The sequence below is a fragment of the Mytilus edulis genome, chromosome 2, assembly GCF_963676685.1.
Source record: "Mytilus edulis chromosome 2, xbMytEdul2.2, whole genome shotgun sequence".
Classification (NCBI taxonomy): Eukaryota; Metazoa; Mollusca; class Bivalvia; order Mytilida; family Mytilidae; genus Mytilus; species Mytilus edulis.
In genome coordinates this window covers 58,458,175-58,484,286 of record NC_092345.1, presented here as the reverse complement: position 1 = coordinate 58,484,286, position 26,112 = coordinate 58,458,175, and the positions used below count along the sequence as shown (strand labels likewise).

At 30.5% G+C, this 26,112-nt stretch overlaps 1 protein-coding gene across 2 annotated transcripts; it reads left to right on the top strand.

The window, feature by feature from the left end:
* LOC139512518 (cyclin-dependent kinase 4-like) lies at window positions 1–25,926 on the top strand. 2 transcript variants are annotated; one of them, XM_071300175.1, is made up of 8 exons: window positions 1–231; window positions 6,271–6,575; window positions 19,085–19,220; window positions 19,806–19,973; window positions 20,648–20,757; window positions 21,322–21,372; window positions 22,341–22,476; window positions 24,099–25,926. In XM_071300175.1, exons 2-8 carry the CDS (start codon window positions 6,340–6,342, stop codon window positions 24,267–24,269), a joined length of 1,008 nt encoding a protein of 335 aa, XP_071156276.1. In that variant the 5' UTR covers window positions 1–231; window positions 6,271–6,339; the 3' UTR covers window positions 24,270–25,926. The 2 variants fall into 2 exon arrangements, with proteins under 2 accessions (XP_071156276.1, XP_071156275.1); XM_071300174.1 differs by lacking the exon at window positions 1–231 and adding an exon at window positions 332–400 and having other exon boundaries at window positions 24,099–25,344.
* The last annotated feature ends 186 nt before the right edge of the window (window positions 25,927–26,112 follow it).

The window sequence follows — 26,112 nt, the reverse complement described above, 5'->3', positions numbered from 1 at the left end:
ATTCCACTTGACCTTTAACCTATTGAAAGGTATGCATAATTTAGAAATAGTTTATCTAAACCAATCAAAACTGCGTTCGATGTCGTGGCTTTACGCGGAATATTTCTGAGTGCTCAACGTATCAACAAGAGAAAAAAGATAAAGAAAATTAATTAAAAATCAGAAAAGGAATTATTTACCAAAAAGAAATGTTTGGATGATACATATTTAACTAGACTTTAAGTTGAACAGGTGAGTTTGTGTGTAATATCATGATTTATATCAAAATTTTAGATTTATTTACATTGCATTCCATTCTAGCAAACAAAAGATCAAGAGAAACGATGTTCCGAATAGACCGACCATGTTCATTCATTCATAGAATAGAAGCCGACATATGAATGAAAAAATTTGCATAGAGGTGAAACGTTTTTAATACTTTTAATACTAGCTGATCACAGTAAATCAAAGACAACACCTGTCCAAGGTGAAAAAAAGTCCCGTTTAACTTTAAATTTCAAAAGTATGTGGATGTTCTCTGACATGTTACTGTTTTACTACAAATAATTTGTATACACGCTGCTTCAGGCCTATCTGGGGGCCCATGATGGCCATATAATGCATCCACCTGAAAAAAAAAGTTGAACATGTTTAAATAAGGTTTTTGAACTTGATGGAGAAAGAAAAAAATCCAGAACAAAATAAAACTAAAATGATTAAAAATTAAATACAGAAACAAATAAATGATAATAAAGGGTGGTAATGGGGGGTATACCTTCATGAGGAATAACGGTAAAAAATCTTTCCAAATGACATTAACAGTAATTTTTGGCGCATGATGATAAAATGCACACTTTCTTTTAGTTGATAAAAAAAAATTGGCTGATTTTGACAAATCACGTTTATTTTTTCTTAAAAATGACAGTAACGAAAATTATTTGAAACCTCTGACGAATCCCAATAAAAATATTTTGACAAAACACAGTAAATTTGTAACCAATTTGACGCTATTGATAGCTGAAAAATGACCGTTTGACGCCGGACAGTAAAGGGCATTACTACCCTCATAATAGGTCTTTAAAAGAGACTCAACCATGTACATGTATACATGTAATATATATTTAATTTATGTAAAATAATGATTAAATATTTTTTATGTAGATCAAAGAAAGCAAAAAATTACCAATTGCATTGAGTGTGACTGTCTACAAAAATATACATATATCATGTATATAATCCAAATTATAAGCATATAAACATGATAAACAATGGTTAATATCAATGACATACATTTACTTTTGTAAGTTTGCATTTTGTTTTCAAAATATTATAAGCAGCACTATAAGGTTTGATGATGATACAAATATATGACTCACTATCATCAGCCTTACTCATTCTTGTAAAATTTCTATCAGGCCTGTAAAAATTTCAACTACAGGCCAATAAAATCTAAACAATTTTTTGGTATGCCCCTGTCTTTGCAGAAAGGGGTATTTTATTTAAGTCTTACCATTGTCTGTCTGTACTACTGTATGTCCCCAAATTCATATCCTTTCTCTAATTTTTATAAAATTGAGAATGAAAATGTGGATGTGTCAAAGAGACAACAACCTGACCAAAGAGCAGACAGGCCACCAATGGGTCTTCAATGTATCAAGAAACTCACTCACCCGGAGGCGTGCTTCAGCTGGCCCCTAAACAAATATTTATACAAGTTCAGTGATAATGGACGTCATACTAAACTCTTAAATATGCAGGAAAAAAAAATCATACAAGACATAAAGGCCAGAGGCTCCTGACTTGGGACAGGCAAAGAAATGTGGCATGGTTAAACAGGATTTTTGAGATCTCAACCCTCCTCTTATACCTCTAGCTAGTGTAGAAAAAACAAACACACAACAATACCCACAGTAATACTCAGTTCAAAAGAACTCCAGAGTCTGATGTCAGAATAGGTAACAAAAGAAGCTAAACAAAATGACAATGATATATAAATTAAGAAAGGACTTCTAGTTAGCAGTTACTGACATGCCAGCTCCTGATCTCAATTAAACTGATTGAAAGATTATTTCTTCATCATATGAATATCAAGTACAATTCCTCCTATTAGGGGTTTAGTATTATACTATCATATAATATATTAGAAGAACATACATTTGTAACCACAAAAGACAGATCATGTAAACAGTTTGAATTTTGGTAGCTATTTTATCATTCTAGATTGAATTTGATGCCCCTTTACTAACAGTTAAATTGCTGATTATTTTCAATTTGTTTCCATTCTCCAAGTTAACCTCAACCAAATGTGATGAAATTTATACACAATGCTTTAGCTTATTACCACACAATTCAGATCAAGTACAAACTTCGGTAGCTTCACTTTTACTATATCTGAGTTATCTCCCTTTATTTAATGTTAAATGCAAGCAGTGGCATCATTCTCCATTTATTTAAATGAGCATCACATGCCTGTAGTTGCAAAAGGTCTTTGTGAATACTGTATAACAACACAGATGACTCTCCAACAGGTGTATCATTTACTGAAACTATGAAAAGCGTGGTTGAAATTTGAACTTTTAAATAATTTTCCTGTATTTTCACATGAATTTTTTGTCCCTTGTATGTCTATAAAAATCTGTTAATTTTGATTAATTGATAACATTTTATTGAAAATGACCATTACCATGATTACAGAAGCATGATAAATCAAAGGAGATCGTGGATAAATGTCATTGAATTAAGCAACCTAACAACCTAAACCTGAATAGATTTAAATATACCAATATATATGGTCTATGAGAAGCATCCGTATCAAAAAGCAATATACAAATTAAATCATAGATATATGTTTTTAGACAGATAAACTGCTATCTATACATATTTATATGCTAGGCCACACCAATAGATGCATAGATGTTTGTTGTCGTTTTTACAGAAAATGTTTGATGAAAATGTCTACATTGCCCAATTTTTTTTGCTACCCGCAATTAGACAAAAACATGGTAAAAAGATTGATTTGATTTGTTCCTGGAAATCACATCTCCTCAACAATGATAATGTTTTAAGCTTTTTTTTTAAGTGTAATATATTTTTAATTTTACCATTTAATATGATACAGACATATTTTTGAGTTTTATATGTATATAATGCATGTACATGTAAACAGTCTACAGATGGTAAATCTTTAAATGCATCAATAATTTAAAATAAGAGAAGCGACATCCAAATTAAGAAGAGAATGTTTATTGATAATGGGAGATAATCAATGATAAGTAGTACATGGGAGATAACTTATGAGCAAGATTATTGAAGTTTTAATGGTAAAGGAGGGTGAAATTGTAAGCAGCACGAGAAAGCCCTAATACAAAGAACTTAGAATTGTTGAATATTTATTCATAATTTGCTGATTTATAACATCCACAAGAAATATTTACAATATTTATGATATTAAGTTTTCTTTTTTTAATAAAATGTTTATAAGTAACTTACTATACAAATCCTTGGTATATGTAAATAAAATATAATATCAATGTACCTTGCAAGATGTAAATGTTTCAGATTAAAATTGGAATTACACAAAAAAATAATCATTTTATACATGAATGACATATTTGGCCAATCATTTTAAACCATGATTTTTTTTTTTGGTGGAATTCTGTTTTGAAAAAAATTTAATTGAAAATTTCTATTGTTGACAAAAAACCATATGTTAACCTGGAATGAGACTGCATATAAGAGAAATCACAGGAAATGGGATACAATGTATGTCATCCATCCATGACACAAGTCACAGCAACAAAAAAACCCACAAAAATCAAAGGAACAACTCTTTTATTGCTGTTCTTCATTTGGTATGCATGAATTCTGCCCTGTAAAAGATAACTTCAGATATGAAATGTCATACTGCATTCTTATACATGAATAATCCATTTTGAAGATTTTATATACATAGACAATAACTGTTTAGTGTCTTTAAATATCAGCTGTATTTGTAAGAGGCTAGGAAACAAGGTGTATGCGAGCTTTTAGGGAGCTATTACACCTGTTTCGAGCCGAGTACAAATACAGCTGATATTTAAAGACACTAAACAGTTATTGTCTTTATCCTGCAATTAATTCTGTATATTATTTGTGTTTTAAGGTGGTACCCAACACTTTCACTAAAATTAATTTGGCTCGTTTAATTTTCATAAAATTTTGTCAAAGTATTTACTTTGACACTTTAACAAAAGTATAAAAAATTTTAAAAATTTGAACCAACCGTTTTGTCAGAAAAATTACACTGGTTATATAGCAATTTGACAAACACCAATTTTGATCATTGAGAAGCTTAATATTCCTTTTACAACACAACGTAATTAAAACGTTAAGCCGACTTTACAGAGTTATCTCCCTGTAGTGTTAGGTACCACCTTAAAAGACACAAAAACACATGTTTCGCATTTATTTTTGATTTGAAATCCCTTGAGGCCCGTGTAGTAATACGATGTACAGTAATCACACATTCAGCTGAAGACGGGTTCGCAAAAAAAGAATCTCGAATTGTCAACAATAATACATCGCTGAAAGTGAATAATTATCTATTTTATCATAACAACTAATTTCAACAGTAAAAACAAATAACAAAACATTGTTCAATTTGAAACAGGAGTGTACAAGTTGTCCTACGCTTCAGATTCAGACTCGACATTCACTAAACATGCATGCTGAAATTGACATGGTTAGTTTTGTTACACAATCATACACATTCAAGTTTTGATATCGATAGTTATAGTTGTCATCGTAGAAAAGACTGCTGTTTATTTGTGTATGTTATCAGAAAATTGGTGTGATTCTAATATTGCTCTAAAGAAATGTTGGAAAAGAAACAGAACGCATAAAAGAAATCGTTAATTCGCAATTGATACGTGGTTGGAATGGGATTGCAATACACATTCTGAGGTCATGCGGGTTCATACAATACTCAGTCCGACAGTGGGCGTAGCTTTAAAGCGATATCTGTATAGTATACAGATACAGAATAGCGATATCTGTAGGGCTGTATCTGTATATTAGAACACCCAATTGCAGGATAAAAGTAAATAATCTTATAAGCTACATGTAGATATGTATACATGTATGTCTGATGATTGAAGATAGTGTTATCCACTTTCAATCAGTAGAAATTTTAAGTATATACACTTAAACTAAGACAATTTTCTTGATCTTGTAACTTTGATAATTGAACTTCACATGTGACAAAATTGTGGCTTGGTACAAATGCATTGAATTTAAAGTTGAGCAAAGAAAATTACATAAATATGAACATATGAATATTAAATAATCATTTTTCTTGGAAAAACTTAAATGTTGATATCAAATTAGGGTTAAAAGTCAATGTAGGTGAAACTGATAATCTAGAATAACTGTACAGTATGTTTATAAATAATCTTTGGATTATGTGGTGAAGATAAATGATTTACTAGGTAGTACAGGTATAAATCTGTGACAAAGATGTCTAATCATGTTTTGCCATTTTTCAGTATTACTGCTGTTTTACAGTCTTGATGACTTGTTTTATGTGAAAATAGCTATGTTTTATTGATTTATTATTGATTCAACCTTCAATAAGTAAGAAAGCATTTGAATATTTTGGGTTAAAGGACTTATTTTCTTCAATTCTTTTTCATTATAAATGTATCTCATTAAAAAGATTCAGAAGATCTCCCTGTCTTGGTGGTATCCTAGACGTGTACACAAACCTTTACTAGACTACAGCTATAATATCAACTTCTTTATTTGACTTATTGACTACCCACTTAGGCATGGGTATGATGAGACAGTTTTCACCTGACTATCAGCCACAAGTGTTGACTTAATAAGTTAATATATATGATACACTTACACATACAATTATTTCTAGTGAGAACCGCAAGATCAATTGAAAATAAAATTCGACAAGCATTTTCCTTGCATTGGTTATTCCTATGTCTGAATATCAGATGTGCCTTTTTGTGTATTTTTTTTTTTTTATTAAACATCAACAGAAAGGAAATCATGAAAAATTCTCATCAAAAGTCATTTGAACATGTTGAACATATCTTATCTATTACATATGCTTTATAAAGATTGAAGTTGTGGTATGCTTTCCAACAAGACATCTTTTCGTTGAAGCTAAAAATGAAGTGGATGGCATTGATTTCACTTTGTAACAAACATATTTTATTGTCATTTCTTAACTCTCCAGTATGTAAAGGAAAGAGAACTATTTCATAACAAGAATTTTTTAAGTTTTAATATCTTATCTTGAAGGTTTCATCATGTAATTCCATGGCAGCAAAAGACATGTTATTAAGGTTGCCATGGTAATTGAGGGAAGGGATGTTAGCGATGACCAGTCGAAAAGAAAGGTTTGATAACAACAACTATGAGGTGATATCAGTTATCGGAAATGGTGCCTACGGAACAGTGTATAAGGCTCGTGACAAAGAGGGACAACTTGTGGCGATGAAAAAGATTCGAATACAAAACACAGAAGAAGGCATGCCAATGAGCGCAATTAGAGAAATTGCTTTATTAAAACAACTGGAAAACTATGAACATCCAAACATTGTCAGGTAATTTAAGAGTTTTGAAAATTTACAGCTTCCTTTAAGGCTACATACACAGCTTTGGTGTTGGTATCTAATACAGATGTTAGTTTTGATTTATTTGAAGTACCTGAATTTGAATTATGATTATTGATTAGCCATTTTAAAAATAGACCATTGTTAAATTTACAATATAAAAAACATGAAGAACATCAAAATATTGATTGTTTAAGAGTTGTCTGAAACACAAAGTTCAGTGACACAATTTCAGTCCAAAAAGTAAACTGACTAATATTTCAAGTATATAATAAATATGAGTTTGAATGGTTTAGGAAGAACTTTACCCTCCTTGAATCACATTTTGATTTAACAGAATCATCTAGGATTGTCTGACAAAAGCACCTTGTCTATGAGCCTATGAGTTATTTTATAAATCATTTATTTTTACAAAGCTTTTCAATTAATAAATGCCAAAATGAATTCTGAATTTTAAATATTTTTTTCTTTTCTAAGATTCAATTCACTTTGTATTTAGGAACTGACATATAACATGTATAATGTGAACAAAGAAATCAACATTCATGAATATGCAATGTAAATAAAACTAGTTTACAGTACATCAGTTTCATTTTTGAGTACTTTTGTCAATTGTAGGCAATTTCAAGTAAAATAATGAATGTTTCCAGAGAGAACGTTTAACACATTTTTACATCATGCATAAATTAGTAATGTAATTGAGTGTAGCCATATGTCTTATAAACTTTCAAAGATTTGAAGTACAAAATAGTATTAAAAATAATTGAAAGAAATATTTTACATGCATGAAACAATGCTAGAAATGTATGAATAATTATATATATTTTTTAATAATCATTTATTATTCATATAACAACATGAAATGTGTATCATATAAAGAAATATGTGACATTAAAGTATTCAAAACTTGTAATGAATTATTGTGTATGCTGAGGTAACATATCATAGTTTCTTTTAAAGGTTCAAATGTCCTGTGTATAGTCTCTTACACAGCTCATGAACAATGCAAAAGGAGCAGAGTTGTTATTTTCTTGTTAGAGATTTTTTGTGATAAAAATGCCTTAACCCAACTTTAAATTACATATAGTTTGACCTCCTTTCAAGACATTGTAAAATTATACAATTTTGAGTGTTAACAGTATTTAATTATCACTAGTCTTTTTAAGGTCACAACAATGAAATTTGCTTGTGAAGTAATAGTGTTCTCACTCTTCTTATCTGACAAAAAAAGAATAGACCGAGACAGAAATTATGATTCCCAAATCATTCAATTTTGAGGGTGCGGTTCAAGTTAAGACAATGAACAATGTGGGTAAGAAACAAAATAAGTAAGAAAAATATGATACTCATGCATGGTTGACCTTGTTAAATTCTTATGAAAATAACTTATTTGGGTGTATATATGTAGATCAATTCCACTGGATTACCTATGTTTTATTATGTAAAATATTAAGCAAATGATTTATAAAGGGATGTAACTCTAGATTTAAAGTGACCCAGTTCAACAAGGTCAGACAAATACTGGTGAACAGTTCAAAACCAATCAATAGTTTACCATTAAAGTATATATTCTTAAGACTTCAAGGTGTGACATGGCAAAATTTAAAAACTTTAGTATGATTAAATATACCATCATACAGTTCAAATATTTGGTTCAGAAAGTTTAAACATGTCATTGTCTTTGACTTTTAAAAAAAGTCCTTTATAACACATTGTATGTAAATTGAAGTTTTTTGATGGCATCTTTGATTTAACTTAATTATATATTATAATAACTCCATCTTTGTAATTTTCATTTCAGTTGATCTTCATAAAGTATTTTAAAATTGAATACTATTATTTTTTTACACATCAGTTGTTTTATTTTAGAAACAATATAAGCTAGAACCACACAATTAGGAATTTAAGATGAATCATATTAGGCTCTCCCACCTAAATTATAATGAAGTTCATATACGAATGACTCAAATTTTTGTGGTCTTGAATTAAAACAACTTTTGGATACTATGTGTCAGTTCTAACAGGCATCCTTTATTAGGGAGGAATACATTAAGGAGAAAAAGCTAGCTTCATTTATGCCATAAAATACTGTAGTATAACATTGTAACTTTTATTAAATGCTTTATTGCAATTGTCTCATGTTTTTTTTTTCCCTCACATGTATGGGATCTGTTCACTGGTTGCAAAAAAAAAATCATCATGTGCATGTTACATTTTTTTGTACTTGTAATTTAGACATATCTACATGTTTCATGAACTTGGAAAACACACTTTTAAACACCTTTAGAATATGTCAATCAAACCTACTTATGATAAGTCTGGAAGTACATATAGATCTTCATGCTTCATTGAATTGTGTGATTTTCCAAAACAAAAAATAGGTACATGTACTATCTTCACAATTATCTCAATATCATATGAAGACTATTTGTTAGTGTATGTTCATGATTAACACTAAATGGTGGTCACCGTGACATACATTTCATGCTTCATTTACTTTTGTTTATAATATTATTTGTTCGCTAAACATTCTATGGCTTTTCGACTAGAATGACACCAAATAGAGTTCACAGTGACCTCCATTTCATTGTCCATTAGATGATTCCAGATCTTCACGACTTTTAGAGATAGAGTAAATTATAACACATTTACCACATGTTTATGAATGTACATATACATGTATATACATTTGTTATTACATGTATATGCGATTAGATTAATTGTCTGTGGCCTTCATCAAACTTAATGAGTGAATTATAGGGAAAATAAATCAGAAAAACAAAATTGAAGTGTTATCAAAGCTTTTTTTAATTGTATTATTTGTCCCTGATATCTAGCCTGCAATTTTAGATGAATCATTACAATGTACTTATTTCTTCCATTTTTCTGAAGTATAAACTCTAACCATACAGTTGTGGTTCATTATTCTACATGTTAAAGTTGTCTGAAAACTAGGACAGTTATCTTAATACTAGCCTGGCTAATTACTTTAACTTTTGACTAAATTGCTAGCATCAAACTTTAATTACCCTGATTAGTTAATCTGATTATACTGACCAGGTCACAGTGTGAGGTCAGTTCTTTGTTACTAACCACATACATGACTAATTTGATGATTTATATGAGGCCCCAGTGAGGAATAAATGTGACAAAATATTTATTACAATTATTGTTTGTAATGGTGTTCATTTCATACAGTGTTAATACTTCTGTTGATTGATTGAAATGCAGTTTAGTTACTGCTAAAATACATGTACACAATAACTAGATAAATCATAAAGATTTAGTCATTTCAAAAAGAGAATGTAAGGGTTCAAATATATACAATGGTAAATGTACTTGATTTTTAGTCAAATTCATTTGGAAAAACTGTAAAAAATCCTATTAGAAAATTATCTCTTTTTGGCTCACCAGGACAAAATGAGCTAATCCCCATCAATTGGCAACCGTCATCCATTGACTTTTACTAACATGTTGTCCCCAGAATCTGCTGGGCGAATTGTGAAAAATATGAAATATTGACCCAGTATAAGAATATGTATTTGAACTAAAATTTTATTTAGGGTAACTTTTTTTTATAAATGAATATGAATACAAGCAATTTTCTCTCCTTTCAAAATAAAAAGTTTTAAAAATTTTGATTTGAATAACATTTTAGAAATATTCAGATTCAAACAAAATCTTGAAACATATCCTTTTAAATGATACATTAATTGCACACATAGCTAAGAATACAAAAACCGTTCAAATTATTTAAAGATGTATATAGCTTAAACACTTTTTATAAAGTTTTTCATTAGTTGGATTTTACTCTGCGCTCTAAATCCTTGTGATATTTATAAGGCTTGCCATGATTGTAGGATGTTGTTGATTCCATCTACATCAGTATCAAACTAACCATACAAACTGACCTAAAGTGCTGATCTGTCAAATGAAATATCACATTTACTTGTTCCTGTCCCATTATGCATATTCTGGACAAGAACACGGGTTTGTTTAGGGGTCAGCTTAAGTTGTCCCCAGGTGCTAGATTTTCTTGCTGTGTTTAAGACCCATTTGTGGCCTTGGGCTAGTTTTTTTGCTCTTTGGTCAGATTATATACCCCATTTCCATTCTCAATTTTCCCATTCTGAATTTTATGTGCATTGCACTTAATAATAGCAAGTGGACTTTAAACACCTAACCCATCCAATTATAATTCAATATGAGATCTCAAATTTTATTTTTTCTTTTAAACTATCAAATTAGTCTACCGATAAGAAGTTACTAAATTTATTGTACATAAAACCCAACCCAAAAGAAAATCTATAAAGGACCTTATATATTTATAGAGGTGTAGCAAAATACTTCACTGTACAAATATAGACTTGTTTATATATAGGTCATTTAACACCCAAATACTAACAGTAATAAGTGAAAGTTTGGGTTATCTTAAAAATGTGATCTTGAATGCTAATGTAAGTACATTCATATGGAAGAAAGCAAGCAGCAGATTCATTATTATTCATTATGTGCTAATTTTCCTGGATTGCAGATGTAGGTGAACCATGAATTGAAGGTTCAACAAAATTCACATATCCTAATATGCTTGTATGCAAGATTTGTTAAAACTAAGATACCAAGTTCAATGTATCCACTTATTCGATACTTGAAGAAAAACTTCCTTTCCTACCAATGTGTAACTCCACAGCCAATATTTTTCAAATTCAAGATTGAGGATAAAGTTTTACTTGAAGATTAGAATTACAATAAGGACTTGTCTAAATTTTGTCAAGAGCCTCTGGACTTTGTTAGTCTTGTATTTTTTGTTAATTTTAGTTCACTTATGTTTCAGAGTTTAGTGTTATGTCCATTTTCAACAGAACTAGTACACATTTGTGTTTAGGGGGCAGCTGAGTGCACCTATGGGTGTGGGTTTTTCATGCTGTGTTGAAGACCCGTTGGTGGCTTTGGGTGTTTTCTGCTCTTTGATTGGGTTTTTCAATTGTCTCTGATACATTCCTCATTTCCATTCTCAATTTTCCATGTCTTAACTGTATGTTGAGAACAGTTGTGACAATCTGAGAAAATCCTGCAAAATCATGTATATAAACTTTTTCATCAAGGACTATCCTGATATATTTGAAAGTTATAGTATACATAGTTGGAAGATTCATCATTATTATAAATATAGGCTTCTAGACTGACTCAATAAATCAAAAGTGTACCAGAATTCCAACTCCCAAAACTCAAGCTCAATATGGATATATAGAAATACATGTAGTTAGCTGTCATTCAAGTCCCTGAGCACTTGACTGCTGATGTTCCAGTAAGAGAACATATATGTTAAAGGAAGATAGATTCAAATATATGTGGTATCCTTCCTGATTGTTTACCACCTACTCATTTGTTTATTTGTCAAGATATTATACCAGAAATGAAAAAAATCATAAGAAATAGCGTTGTCATTTTCAACGCATTTAAAACATGATAATATTTTGTTTTTTAAATCATGTAAATTGTAAGCTTTTGTTTGGGTCATATCTATAAATATATATACAGTGTTCAAATCATATGATCTTTGAAAGTGCAAGTAGTTACATGTAAAATAAACATAATATTATTGTTTTTTTTTTAAACAGACGCTTTTGTTTCATGTTATATTTATAGTCTTGAAGTAACCTGATCATTGAAAGTGTAAATGGTTAAATGTTTTAATTGATTCTTCTAATTGTTAAGTTGTCAAAAATTTACACAGTTTTGATTTGTTTTGTTTTAATTGTATATACTGTATAAAAAAAGAGATACTAAAAACTAGAGCATGGTACATAATACTAATGATATGGTATTTTTAATGTCTTAGTACTCGCCAACTTAGTTCTTCAAAGACAGAGCTAGACTGTTAACACATACTGTGGATTCATTTATTTACGAGTGTACCAATTTTAGTGAATTGAGAAAAACTAGCATTTCAGTGGATATTTAATTTCCTGGTTTTGACAAAGTCTGCATACATTGTTTAGAAAATTGTAAATTGTTAAAATTTAAATTTGTTGTTCCCCTGTTCTATGAATTCCACGAAAATTGGTATACAACAACCATAAAGGAATCCACCGTAGTGGCTGGTGCATTCTAGATAAATCCTCAATGACTAGGATTGCCAGCTTTCCTGTAAAAGGTCGGTGACTCCATCTTGGCATTAATACTCCATCAAACCAATACAGACTTTCCACCATGAATAGTTCTGAAAGTGCTGTTAAACACAACATGAATCAATCATCTTATTAATAAGCCAAGTATTGTAATAGGTCAAAATGGTTTCTCATTAAGGATTTTTTAAGGCGAAGCCACTGACTAGTCATTTTTGGCAATGGCAAGTGCAGCAGCGAAAAGGGGAAATTTTATTGGTTAGCAATTATTATTTTAGTCTTCAATGATGACAAAATAGAGAAAGGAAATGACATCCTCAAAATTAGAATATTTTTAATCTTATGTTTTCAAATTATGATATATATATGTGTGCTCAGTTGATACAACATTTTACAATTTTGATGCATCTATGGACTCACCAGTTTTGAAAATGATAAGTTCAGTACTCATGGACTTGCTTTACCAAGAACCCAAATTTTATAACCCAAAATTGAAATTACAATTTTTGCAGAGGCACATCTTCAGTATATGACACATATTTTGGTTGATTTAATTAATCACATTGAATGGTAATTTCATATCAGGATTAGATTTCATACTAACCGATAATCTACATGTAGACCATAATTAATCTACAAGGTTCTTAATGAACTGACGTCATATCATTTATAAGATTGATTAAATTTCCATAATTTTACCGTTGGCAAATATACCTATAGATCAGTTTCAGATTTGGAATAAACTCAAAGGGAATTTACAATTAAGCTTTTTCAAATCTGTCTGACCTTTTTGCTTATAATTTAAAGGTTATTGAATTATCATTAACCCATTATGAGATAATACTTGAACTTTCAACTGTGTAGATATATATCATTCTGTAGAATGACTTGGGGAATAGAGATATGGTCACTTAGGTCTTCTTCCAACGGTCAGTAAAACCTTTTCCAATCGGGGCCATCCATTTGGCAGAATGTACAACTACAAGTAGGCAGCCACATCCATTCAGATCAGGAACTTAATCTGATGCCTATTGTAGGGAGAGCGTCATACTATATGAAGACTGTTTCAAGGCAAATTTTCTTACCTATCCAATATATATCCCTTCCTTCTCCGATGGCATTTCAAATTTTTCCGACCTTTATACCAGACGTTTTCTTTTACAGAACCTATCTATTGTATGTTTTGTTAATTGATCCTGTTCTTGAACATGCATGAAATATTTGCCACTGGGATTGAGTAATCAACAATCAATGATTTTGTAATTCGACCCTTATATTGGCTTATAAAGGGAGAACACATCAATCCCTGAAATGAACAACTTGTCTTCATTTTTGACAATGTAAATTATGATATTTGATATGGATACTTGTATAGATATGATGAATGACAATCAGGAGATTCTGTGAAACCTGCATTCCACAAGAAATAGAAACCATGACCTACATTTCAAATTAAAGCAAATTTTGCACCATGAATACCACTTTTGAGACTTCATTTTAAAAAATACATTTTGTTCTCTGATGTAGTTGATGTATCTTGCTTTGAACCTCCAAAAACTCAACAAATTTTCAGAAGTACATGTATTTGGAATTACAGTTATCAATTCAAGATAATGTGGACAGTATGTATTGTGGGTAGCATATATAGTATAAAACCTTGGTAATTGTCAGAAAGAAACCTAAGCATTGAGGACAGTTAAAGAGGTTCATAAATGAGGCATGCCGTTAATATACATATTTCTCAAGTTGACTTTTACTTTCTTCAGTAAATGGTATATAAATACATAAGTTGAAATATATATACATAATAGTGTATATAAATTTAACCTGAAGGCTGTACTATTATTTCCAAAGAATTTACGATATATTTACTCATGTAGATAATATACAAAGATCCCTTTAAAAGAATGTATACATACATATTATCCACCATAATGTCAGTGCTAAGCTACCATGCATTCATTGCCATTTTTAATTCAGAATAAATGATCCACTTTAGAGAGATTAGGACAGTCTACCAGTTTAAAAAGATTCTTATTCTATAAATTAAGGTCAATTAAAATGGTATAGGTACAGTATATGTGATACAATAATGATAAGTTATTGCTGATCAAACAAAAATCACTGAATCACGATTTCAGATGACACTGTTGGCGTGATTCAGTTTAATAAAATATTGTAAATATTTGAAAAGGTGAAGACTATAAGTTAGCAAATAGAATGCTTTGATAAAATGTGTCACTGTACGTCTTATGCTGATGGAATGATTAATACATTTTCTGGTAGAAATATTCGGATAATTCCACTGGAGGTTAAAACTTTTGGCCTGACCTAGCATATTATTATACATGTACTAATGGTTTCTGAAAAGACTCCCCAAAGTTGTTTCTAATGAGTAAAAAGAGCTGGGATTATTTGATAGTGGTGAGGTTCATAGTACACCAAGTCTCAATTATTGTGGAGATGGATCTTAACCAACTAGTACTAATTTTCATGATAACAGATTGAAACAGTAATGGTACGTTAATGTTTAAAAGAAAAAAAAGTATTGTTGCTCAACAGCTTGTCAGTTCTCAAAAACTTTTCCCCTTGGTGCACAGTGGTCCTTGAAGAAAATCTGATGGTCCTTATATCAATATTTCTATTGCAAAATATCAAAATTGTGTCAGTCCTTTTCAAAATTTGGTGGAAAAATCCCTGAGACTCACTTTTCTAGAACTTTGCATTTATTTAACATTAATCAATCAATGAGAAGAGGATGTCTTTTGAATTTATTTATTTTTTTTGTTTCCATGGGTTACTGATTGTTTACATTATAAACTGCACATCTGCTTTTATTCACAATTTGCTGTCTGTGATTTGCATTGTAAGAGCCTTAGAAGACAACAGTGAATAAGATATTGCTAATTATCTCCCCTTTTGTTTTATGAAATTTTATAAAATTAGCAAAACTTACTGACTGAAACTGTTTATATGAAGTTAATGTTACAGAAATACTTTGATACTTGTTTAAAATGAAGATAACAATACTAAATGGGAAGTATTAATAAGTGTTTTCCTGTAGTCAGCCGAAGTAATGATAATGTGACAGAATATTGTATAAGTTATAAGACAATGGATGAGGTAATTTCGGTCAAATAAGGAGCTTTTACATACAAAAAATGTTTCTTGGACAATGCGACCAAATAAGACAATATAGTTATTGCCAGTAGATATGTTGGGAAAATTCATAGGACAATATTTTGAGTCAAATAAGACATTTTACTTTATATAGGGAATGATTCTAGAACAATGCTTTTTAGTCAATTTAGACACATATAGTATTAGATAGAGACAAATTTAAAAGGGTTATAGGAAAATGTATTTGATAAAATAAGGTGATGTTTGCAATGGTCATATGGCCAGATCATAATAGCATGGACATTTGACCTCCTGCACAGCCTCTAAGAACTGCAAGTTGAATGGCAATAAATTATACTTAATAGGAGAGTCTTGCTTATTTTAAAGAGGTTTTGTTCAAATTATCATGTTTTTGAAAACTTTTAGAGAGATATAAGAAGATGTGGTATGAGTGTCAATGAGACAACTCTCCATCCAAGTCACAATTTGTGAAAGTAAACCATTATCATGGTTATAGGACAAAGTATAACCTTCAACATTGAGCTGTCCAGCTAGATGTCCAGATAGGATTTCATGAACGTCTTTGAAATCTGCCTGGGATTGTTCATATATACATGTATATGTAGAATTTAAAAACATGGTCCATGCCCTAGACACTTTTTCTGTAAAATTTAAGGACATGATCTATGCTCTAGACACTAATTTTTTTACCAAAAGATAGTATCATTCTGTTGGTTATTTGCCCAGTTAGTTAACGTTGAAGTCACCTAATCAAGGGTATGATCATTTGATTATTTTATATGCATAATTAATAGTCTTAGTATTTAATGATACTTTGACTAGCTTGTTTCCCTTTATAAGATATAATTTTGTACTTGAAAGAAAACTTTTTTTTTTAAAAAGTATTGACATATTCTAAGAACTGTATCTGCCAGGGATATTTTTCATTTAAATGTGCTTAGATCTACACATAAAAACTGCATATCCAAATAGACCTCGATATGTGCTGGCGCCCTCTTTAAATGCTACTGAAAAATGTTATTAAGTTAGATGAATACTTTCACAAATTTAATAGTTCTATTAAAAGTAGTGTTATTTCAGTTTGTTATATTAAACCAAAAAATCATTTAACCACAAGTTGGAACCTGAAAAATTTATTTGAATGAACTTTTCTTATATGAATTTTAGTCACGTAAGATTGAAATTTAAATGAAAATTATTTGAATTCTCCCTTTTAAATTTCAACCTACACCAAATTTCATTCATATTTTAGAAATTCTTGCAGGTTCTTTAAAAGTCAATGCTCCAAACAGTTTAAATGGCTTTCTCTTGGTCATGAATATCATTTACCTACAAGTATTGATTTAAATTTTGTTTGCTTATTTTCTACATATGTAATAGGTAAATCTATGAAGCTAACCTTATTAGATAGATCAATAGATTTCTACCTGATTGGGCTGTTCCAATCAAATCCTGTAAAGGGGTATCAGGTTATTATTTTTTATGTTAGTTAAGTATGATGTTTTTAAAGAGTACAGTATTTATCAATTAGCATGTGCATAGCTACGTTTACGTCAAAGCGCCCGGGCGTACACTTGATTTTTAATTATAAAAAAAATCAATCTAAAAATAAAAAGAAGTAGTTAAATCCACATCAGCCTTGTACTTATTTCTTCAATTAAAGGGACGAAATTTAATTTTTTAACAAAATGGTATCATATTAACTGTATATTCGTTTATTTTCTGTTGAAGTCTGAAACTACTGTGAATTCTGCGTAATTTCTTTTTTTTTTCAAAGCAGTTCTTTTCTCGGTGGCAATATTTAGGTACAGTATGTGGTTAAAGGTTTTTTTTAAATATCTATCATTACTTAGTCAAACCTTCTTGAAATGTTATAGAAGTTGGTCAAAAACTGTTTATGACTAAAAGAGTTTCCAGTTAACAAGAAGTTACAGTTTGGAGTTAAAGTTAAGATTGTTCCTCATATTAATTTCTTAGCCAAACCTACATCTAATTTTATGAAACTTTGGAAGATTTTTTTTTTTAGAATAATGTCTTAAGCAAAAAATTTGAAAGTTTATTATTTTCGTTTGTTTTTTCAGTTCTGTACTGACAGACGGACTATAGACCGTCTGATTTTTTTCCATGATAAAACTTATAAACCTCTATAGATTGTCATGAATATTGGGCAAACGTTAGTGTTCCACATCGAAAAAAAATATCTAAAGAAAAAGTTTGATTTGTTTAAATCCTGTAAAGGACGAATAAATAATAAAGGGATTCACTTTGCGGGTTAGCAAAGAACTCTTAACGATTTTTAATATTGCACCTGAACATCTCTGAAAAAAAATTATTTCATGTTCATTAAAGATTTTTTTTTGTCAATTAAATGCTTTACCCGCAGCTCCCTTTACACATATTTCAAAGTTATTGGTTTGGATGTTTTCTCTTTGACCATTAGATTCCTAATTAGCACATGAACGAATTAAACATAAAAAAATAAACCATTTATATTCTATAGTATGTGCTACTAATGAGTTTTATTAATGACGGGGATCGTATCTCATTCTCGATAACTCTATAGCTTTTTGGGGATTTGCCCTCTTAAACCCACTAACAGCAGGTGCCTTGACCTGGACCCGATTGAGACCTTTAGGCTCCTTGCCCAGGTTTGGGTGTACAAGTTAAAATGACCTAGCTACGCCACTGATTAGTTTTTAACTAATTGTTGTTTATATTCTGATACTTTAAACAGTGTCTGAATAATGTCAGCTTCGCGCCAATTTTATATTCTGTTACTTTAAACAGTGTCTGAATAATGTCAGCTTCGCACCAATGTTGTAAGTATACCCATATTTAAACTCCTTCCCAAATTCTAACCTTAATTTCTTTTGTTGGTCTCTGTATTTTTCATAAATATGATTTTTGGCCATAAAGGATGGCAAATGGGCAGGCAGAGAAAATTGGGTACCTATTTTGTGTAATTATTAACTCTTCCTACAGATTTTAACCCTGATCCCTGAATTTTCTAAGATCTTTTAAGGCAGGTTGAACTTTTGTTCAAGATGTGCACTTGCTATTACATGATTGTTTTAGGAATTTGTTTCTCATTTTCCAAACTTCCGATCTTAGACTGAAGGTTCCACACTTTTATTATATACAGAATCAAGAATGAATGTTTTGCAATTTTCAGTCTTATCATTATGGCTTTCAAACAAATGTGAAAATATATTTCAAACTCCTTTTTTTCAGATTTCTTGATGTGAAACATACAAATCAAACTGCAAATGAAATCCGTCTCAACTTAGTATTTGAATTCATAGACCAGGATTTGGCAGCCTATTTAGAAAGATGTCCATCACCAGGACTAGGGCCAGACAGAATTAGAGTAAGAGTTTTTGAAAAAATCAGATCTTGTTTTATACTATTTACCTGAAACTAAAACAATCATGACATGGATGTTTGCTACAAACCAAATCAATTTATTAGAGTAATACACACACAATGTATGATAACTGTGTCATTGTATTTTTTTTTTTTCATTGTTTCATATGGTTGGTCAAAGTAAACATCCAACTGTAATGTATTTATGTAACTACATATTTAGATAGATAACTTTACAGGACTCAACTAGGAAAAAACTTGAATCATTCACATTCACAAAAATTAAAGAAGTGTGCTTTTGTCCCCACAAAAAAAACCCCAAGTACCCCAAAATGATTTATACAAAACAGTAGATTTGACATAATTGCCAATGACAAATATCAAACAAAAGCTTGAAAACAGAATTCAGTTTCTCTTACTTCCTTCAACTCAGAAAATCGAAAAGATATGCTGGTTCTTAAAAAACCTACATGAATGGAAAAAAATACTCTAAATTAGAGCAAAGATAAGAACAAGAAAACCTTTTCTATTGTAATGAAACAAAGTCTTTAATGAATAATGTAATTAATTGATATTCTTCATATTTCAGGACTTAATGTATCAGTTATTAAATGGTGTAGACTTTCTTCATGCTCATCGAATTGTACATCGAGACTTAAAGCCACAGAACATACTTATAACAAGAAATGGCCAGTTAAAACTTGCTGATTTTGGTCTTGCTCGAGTTTACGGGTTTCAGATGGCTCTTACTTCAGTGGTTAGTGGACTAATCATTGATAAGCATTATACAATATTTAGCTTAATGTTTGCAGGTACATGAACTGAAAAAAAAAATTGCAAACTACAACTAAAATATTGACACATGCTTTAACTCAATCTCAGTCTATATGATCAAAACAAATTTTACTTTAACAGGGACTTCTTAAAAAACATTTATTGGTAAGATGCAAATAAACGGCCTTTTAACTGCAACAGGGAGTCTTGGCTCACACCGAACAGCAAGCTATAGAGGGCCCCTGAAATGACTAACTGTGAAACCATTTTAACATGAAAACCAAAGGTCTAATCTTTATAAAAAAAATGAGAAACACTTAAGAACCACATCAGCAAACGACAACCACTAAACATCATGCTCCTGACAAAGAACAGATGCAAACAAACGCAGCAGGTTTGAACATTATATTTAGCCTCAACCTGCACTCTAATCTGATACAGTAGTGCAACAATACAACAAAACGACACAATATAAAACTTTAATGGAAAAAATGCTCAACTCATCAATGAATGAATACTAACAGATAAAGAGGATAAAACAAAAAAGAGGCTCATTGACATCTACCTACCCTTCCTTATATTCTTTTATTATTAAAGTTGTAATCATTGGATCTTTGATATATTGAAACTGATGTTAACAAATCTTATGAATTTCAGGTGGTAACACTATGGTATAGGGCTCCAGAGGTAATTTTACAAGCATCTTATGCCACACCTGTAGATTTATGGAGCTGTGGGTGCATATTTGCAGAACTTTTCATCAGAAGGTATGATAGTACTTATGCATATATTGGAAGAATATAAAAATGAAGGGGAGAAAAGTATAACAAAAATACAGAACGCTGAAGGCAAATTAAAAAAAGTGGAAGACAATAAATACTGATCAAATCAAATGCTGTCTATCAGCGGAACAAGTGAAATATAACTGCCATATTCCTGGTTATACTAAACCTCCCACTTGTTATGACAGATACCAATGGGGCATTCATACTGACGATACCATGGCAAAACACAAAACAAAAAAACAAAGACATACAACAATATATGGATCACAAAAGAAAACGAAAGACTTAGCAACACTAAACCCAACCAATAATTACTTTCTATTTATCATGTTTTATTGAAACATTTGCAGATGATTTGCATAAAGATGATTACATGACTATAAAAGCTTTTAAAGATCAATGCTATCTTCTATTTAACTTTTTTTGATGTCACGGTTACTAGAGATTTTTTCATTGTGTTTATTCATAAATATTTTATGCAGCTATGTATAGTATGTGTATTTATTATTGCCTTACATGTGTAATTTACATACTTTCTCTTTACAGGCCATTGTTTTGTGGACAGTCAGATATAGATCAGTTAGCCAAAATATTTGAGTAAGTTTTGTGGTGAATTTTAAAGTACTGTGGTTTCATAATAAATTGTAGGATTCTGATTGTGTTAGTAAAGAAAAAGTATTGATAATAAAATTGAGAATGGAAATGGGGAATGTGCCAAAGAGACAACAACCCGACCATAGAGCAGACAACAGCAGAAGGTCACCAACAGGTCTTCAATGCAATGAGAAATTCTCGCACCCGGAGGCGTCCTTCAGCTGGCCCCTAAACAAATATATACTGGTTCAGTGATAATGAACACCATACTAAACTCCAAATTGTACACAAGAAACTAAAAGTTAAAATGATACAAGACTAAGTTTGAATGTTAAATAAAATTATATTTTTCATTAATGGTTAAATTGTAATATTTAACCAAAATTTAAACCCCTTGTATGATCTCAGATGGAGTAGCACCATATTTTGCAATAATATATAACCTAGAATCTAAAATTTCAATTTAAGGATGGAAGTTTCATCCATCATATATATTTATCATAGCAAAACAGCCATACACTAAAAATATAGAAATAAGAAGATGTGGTATGATTGCCCATGATGCAACCATTCACCAATTGAGACAAAATGATGTGGATGTAAGCGTCTATAGATCACTGTTCAGCCATGAGGAATGAGTAAATTCCATACTGTTTAGTCATAATTTTAGTTCTTAAGTGATTTTCATGTTGTACTGCTAATTTCTCAGAATGTTTTTAACGTTAGAAGAAAATCATTAAAGACCAGTAGTCATATTAACATATAAGAAAATATACATACAGTTACATGCACAAATTTGATATTATGAAGTAGATTGTTCTTTTCTTATAATTACTATGAGTTTTTTTTTAAATATTGTTTTATTTGCTTTCACTCATTTCATTTGTTAAACATTTATCAAGGTCTGTCTAATTGTTAATCAGTTTCATCAGATTATAGTTTGTAATTTTGGCAGTTTTTTTAACTTGTAGAATTCTGGGACTTCCAATGGAACATGATTGGCCAGAAAATGTTACGTTACCATGGAGCTCATTTAAACCAGTCCCACCACAGCCACTACAACATTATATTCCAGAAATAGAATCTGACGCTCAAGATTTACTAGAGGTAATTGATAGATTACAACCAGAAACAATTTACTCAAGACTCACTGTATCACTAGTAGTCAACGCTAGTTGGTTTTTTGTCGAGCCTGCAACTTTTGTTGCAGAAAGCTCGACATAGGGATAGTGATCCGGCGGTGTTAGCTCACTTCTTAAAAGCTTTATATTTCAGAAGGTGGAAGACCTGGATGCTTCATACTTTGTATATAGATGCTTCATGTTATGAAGTTTCCGTCAGTCACATGTCCAATGTCCTTGACCTCATTTTCATGGTTCAGTGACCACTTGAAAAAAAAGTTCAAATTTTTTGTAATGTTGAATTCTCTCTTATTTTAAGTAATAGGATAACTATATTTGGTATGTGCGTACCTTGCAAGGTCCTCATGTCTGTCAGACAGTTTTCACTTGACCTCGACCTCATTTCATGGATCAGTGATCAAGGTTAAGTTTTGGTGGTCAAGTCCATATCTCAGATACTATAAGCAATAGGGCTAGTATATTCTGTGTATGGAAGGACTGTAAGGTGTACATGTCCAACTGGCAGGTGTCATCTGACCTTGACCTCATTTTCATGGTTCAGTGGTTATAGTTAAATTTTTGTGTTTTGGTCTGTTTTTCTCATACTATATGCAATAGGTCTACTATATTTGTTGTATGGAATGATAGTAAGGTGTTCATGTCTAGCGGGCAGATGTCATCTGACCTTGACCTCATTTTCATGGTTCAGTGGTCAAAGTTAAGTTTTTGAGTTTTGGTCTTTTTATCTAATACTGTATGCCATAGGTCAACTATATTTGGTGTATGGAAATATTTTATGATCTTTATGTCAGTCGCGCAGGTTTTATTTGACGGTGACCTCATTTTCACGGTTCATTGCACAGTGTTAAGTTTTTGTGTTTTGGTCTATTTTTCTTAAATTATAAGTAATGGGTCAACTATATATGTTGTATAGAAGCATTGTTAGCTGTACATGTCTGCCTGGCATGGTTCATCTGACCTTGACCTCATTTTCAAGGTTCATTGGTCTTTGTTTAGTTATCTTGGTTAATGTTAAGTTTATGAGACAGTTGTAATAAAACTAAGCTTTATACTTAGGACTATCAACATAATATCAATGATTAGTATAGAAGGCGAGACATTTCAGCGTGTGCACTCTTGTTTAATACACAAATGCATATAAGAAGTTTACTCACTTTCAAGAAGAGTTAATTAATAGTTATAATGTTATAAAGCTTTGCTGGTCGTTTTTTTTTACAATATACCAAGTGTTAGTATTTAAGAAGATATAAAACTTTTTCTATGTATATAAAAATAAAGAGATATTGTATGATTGCCAATGAGACAAATAAACTATTCACTAGAGACTAAATGATGTGGATTCAAACAACTATGTGGTATTGTATTACCTTCAACAATGAGCAAAACCAAAAATAATAATTGAGCTTTGAAAGGCTCTTAAATGACATAATATAAAATAAGTAAACTAACAGCCTGGTTTGCAATAAAGCCATAAACAAAATAGATATATGATGATACAGCAGCTAATGAAAAAACACTGTACAGTCTCCTTTGTACAATATTAATAAAACATGTGTTTATTATTATAAATTTTCACTTTTTTTTCAGAAACTGTTGCAGTTTAATCCACATAAAAGAATAAGTGCAAGAAATGCTTTGAACCATAGTTATTTTAGAGATGAAATAGATAGTTTACGGACGTCAAGTTCTATGTCAGTGTCAGAAAGTGATTCAGGATTGGATACTAGCAGCAGATCTGACACTCCTGTCAGTAAATGAAACCCTTATTTTGATTGGATTGCTGAGTAGTGTCAGGGAAATGAAACCCTTGTTTTGATTGGATTGCTTAGCAGTGTCAGGGAGATGATTCCTTTTCTGTGATTGGGTAGAACATTAGGATCAGGGGTTTGCTGGTAATAAGGTTTATCCATCAATTATTGAATTCCATTGTAGGGTACAAGAATTTTATGGTTGGCTAAATCAATGCAAGGACAGAAAAGAATAATTCAGGAATACAAATGAGTGAATAGTAAAAAAGATAGTTGTATATAAAACTTCCAAGAGTTGTCAAGATAGTATTTTTGCACTGCTGAACAAAAACAGAAATGTGTATACAAACATTAGTCAGAGGAGTATTTTTGTAATGCTGAACAAAAACAGAAATGTGTATACATTCATTGTTAAGAAGAAAGTGATTTAATATTTTAATATTTTTATAATCTATGAACTACCAAATGGCATTTTAAAAAAGATGATTTGTCTCACCAGTGACTCGTTGAAGATTACTTTTAAGTCAGTGGGGTTAACATTTAAACATATTGTTTTACCTTATTCCTTTTTTGACTAAATATTTTTCTCTCAGAAACAATACTTGATTATTATAATAGTTAAACAGTGTTTTGATACCAGTAATATGAATTCATTAAAGAAAATTTACATTAAAGGGTGACAGGTAGAATTTGACCTTGACCTCAGTTTTCAAAGTTAATTGACCTTTTCAGTAATTTTATCAAATTGTTGCAGCAGACAGGGCATTTTAATGTGTCAACTATTGGTAAAAATGTATTTGTTATAAATCCTACATTTGAAAATTCATTTTAACTGGATCTATCATATGACTTATATATACATAAACCCAGCTTTCATTTATCTGCATTTCTTTTTAAAAAGTACATGTGTTTTATGAGTTTATTTGGTAAATTCACAGAAAGCTTATGATCAAAGAAAATAATCATTATGTATCATCTTATTTCCATGATTTTTCACATTTTGAACACAAAAAAAAAAAATGATCTTGATTATAGGGGGAAAGAAAAAATCAGTTTTTGCTATGAAATCATTAGAAATAAAAAAAAAAAAATGAAGGTAATAGCACACATGTTTATTTAAAATGAGGAAAATTAGATGTTTTCTAAAAAATGCATGCAAATGCGACAGTTATAATGAAATTTGTTATGATTTTAAGTGTGTTCTTACTATGGTGTAAATGAAATGAAATAATTTGCGAGGTATGAATCAGTTCTTGTTGGTTTTTTTTGAAAATTGTAACATCATCACATCTGGCCGAATCTAAAATTTTCACTATTTTTAAACTCAGCATATATAAAGACTCAAGTTGAAACAGTTTTGTCAAAATCTGAACTTTTAATCTGACTGTTTTAATACAAAGTGCGAGAAGGATATGTAAAAAAAGAAGAATATAACTTTGAACTTACAGATTTAGAATTAATATAAAATTTAACTTTCACTTTCAAGTAATGTTCAATACCCTTACTACTATATTGCAAATTTTTGTGTATTTTTTTTTTTTTTAATTTAAAGGACCAAAGCCAGTTGTGATACAAGAGCTTAGTACTTAGTAATATAAGGCTGTTAAACAAAATATTAAATCTTGATTACTGCAGCCATCCCTAAAGTGTTTTATAAAAAAATAAAATTGATAACAATGTCTTATGCAAAATGATAAACCAGATGTGATGATGTCATACTTGTATTTACTTTTAAACTTGAAAATGTTTGAGCATTTTTAGCTGTGATTTCTTACTTTCAAACTGTGATTACTATGTGTTATGGGTATTCCTTTCTTTCAATTTTAAGCTTAATTGCTGGAATAATATATGTG

Excerpts from the sequence above, each read along its gene's own strand:
- LOC139512518 (XM_071300175.1), top strand. The coding sequence starts at position 6,340 with ATGTTAGCGATGACCAGTCGAAAAGAAAGGTTTGATAACAACAACTAT. Across the intron at positions 20,758-21,321 it reads GCAGAACTTTTCATCAGAAG|GCCATTGTTTTGTGGACAGT; the intron begins GTATGATAGTAC and ends TTCTCTTTACAG. Across the intron at positions 22,477-24,098 it reads ACGCTCAAGATTTACTAGAG|AAACTGTTGCAGTTTAATCC; the intron begins GTAATTGATAGA and ends CTTTTTTTTCAG.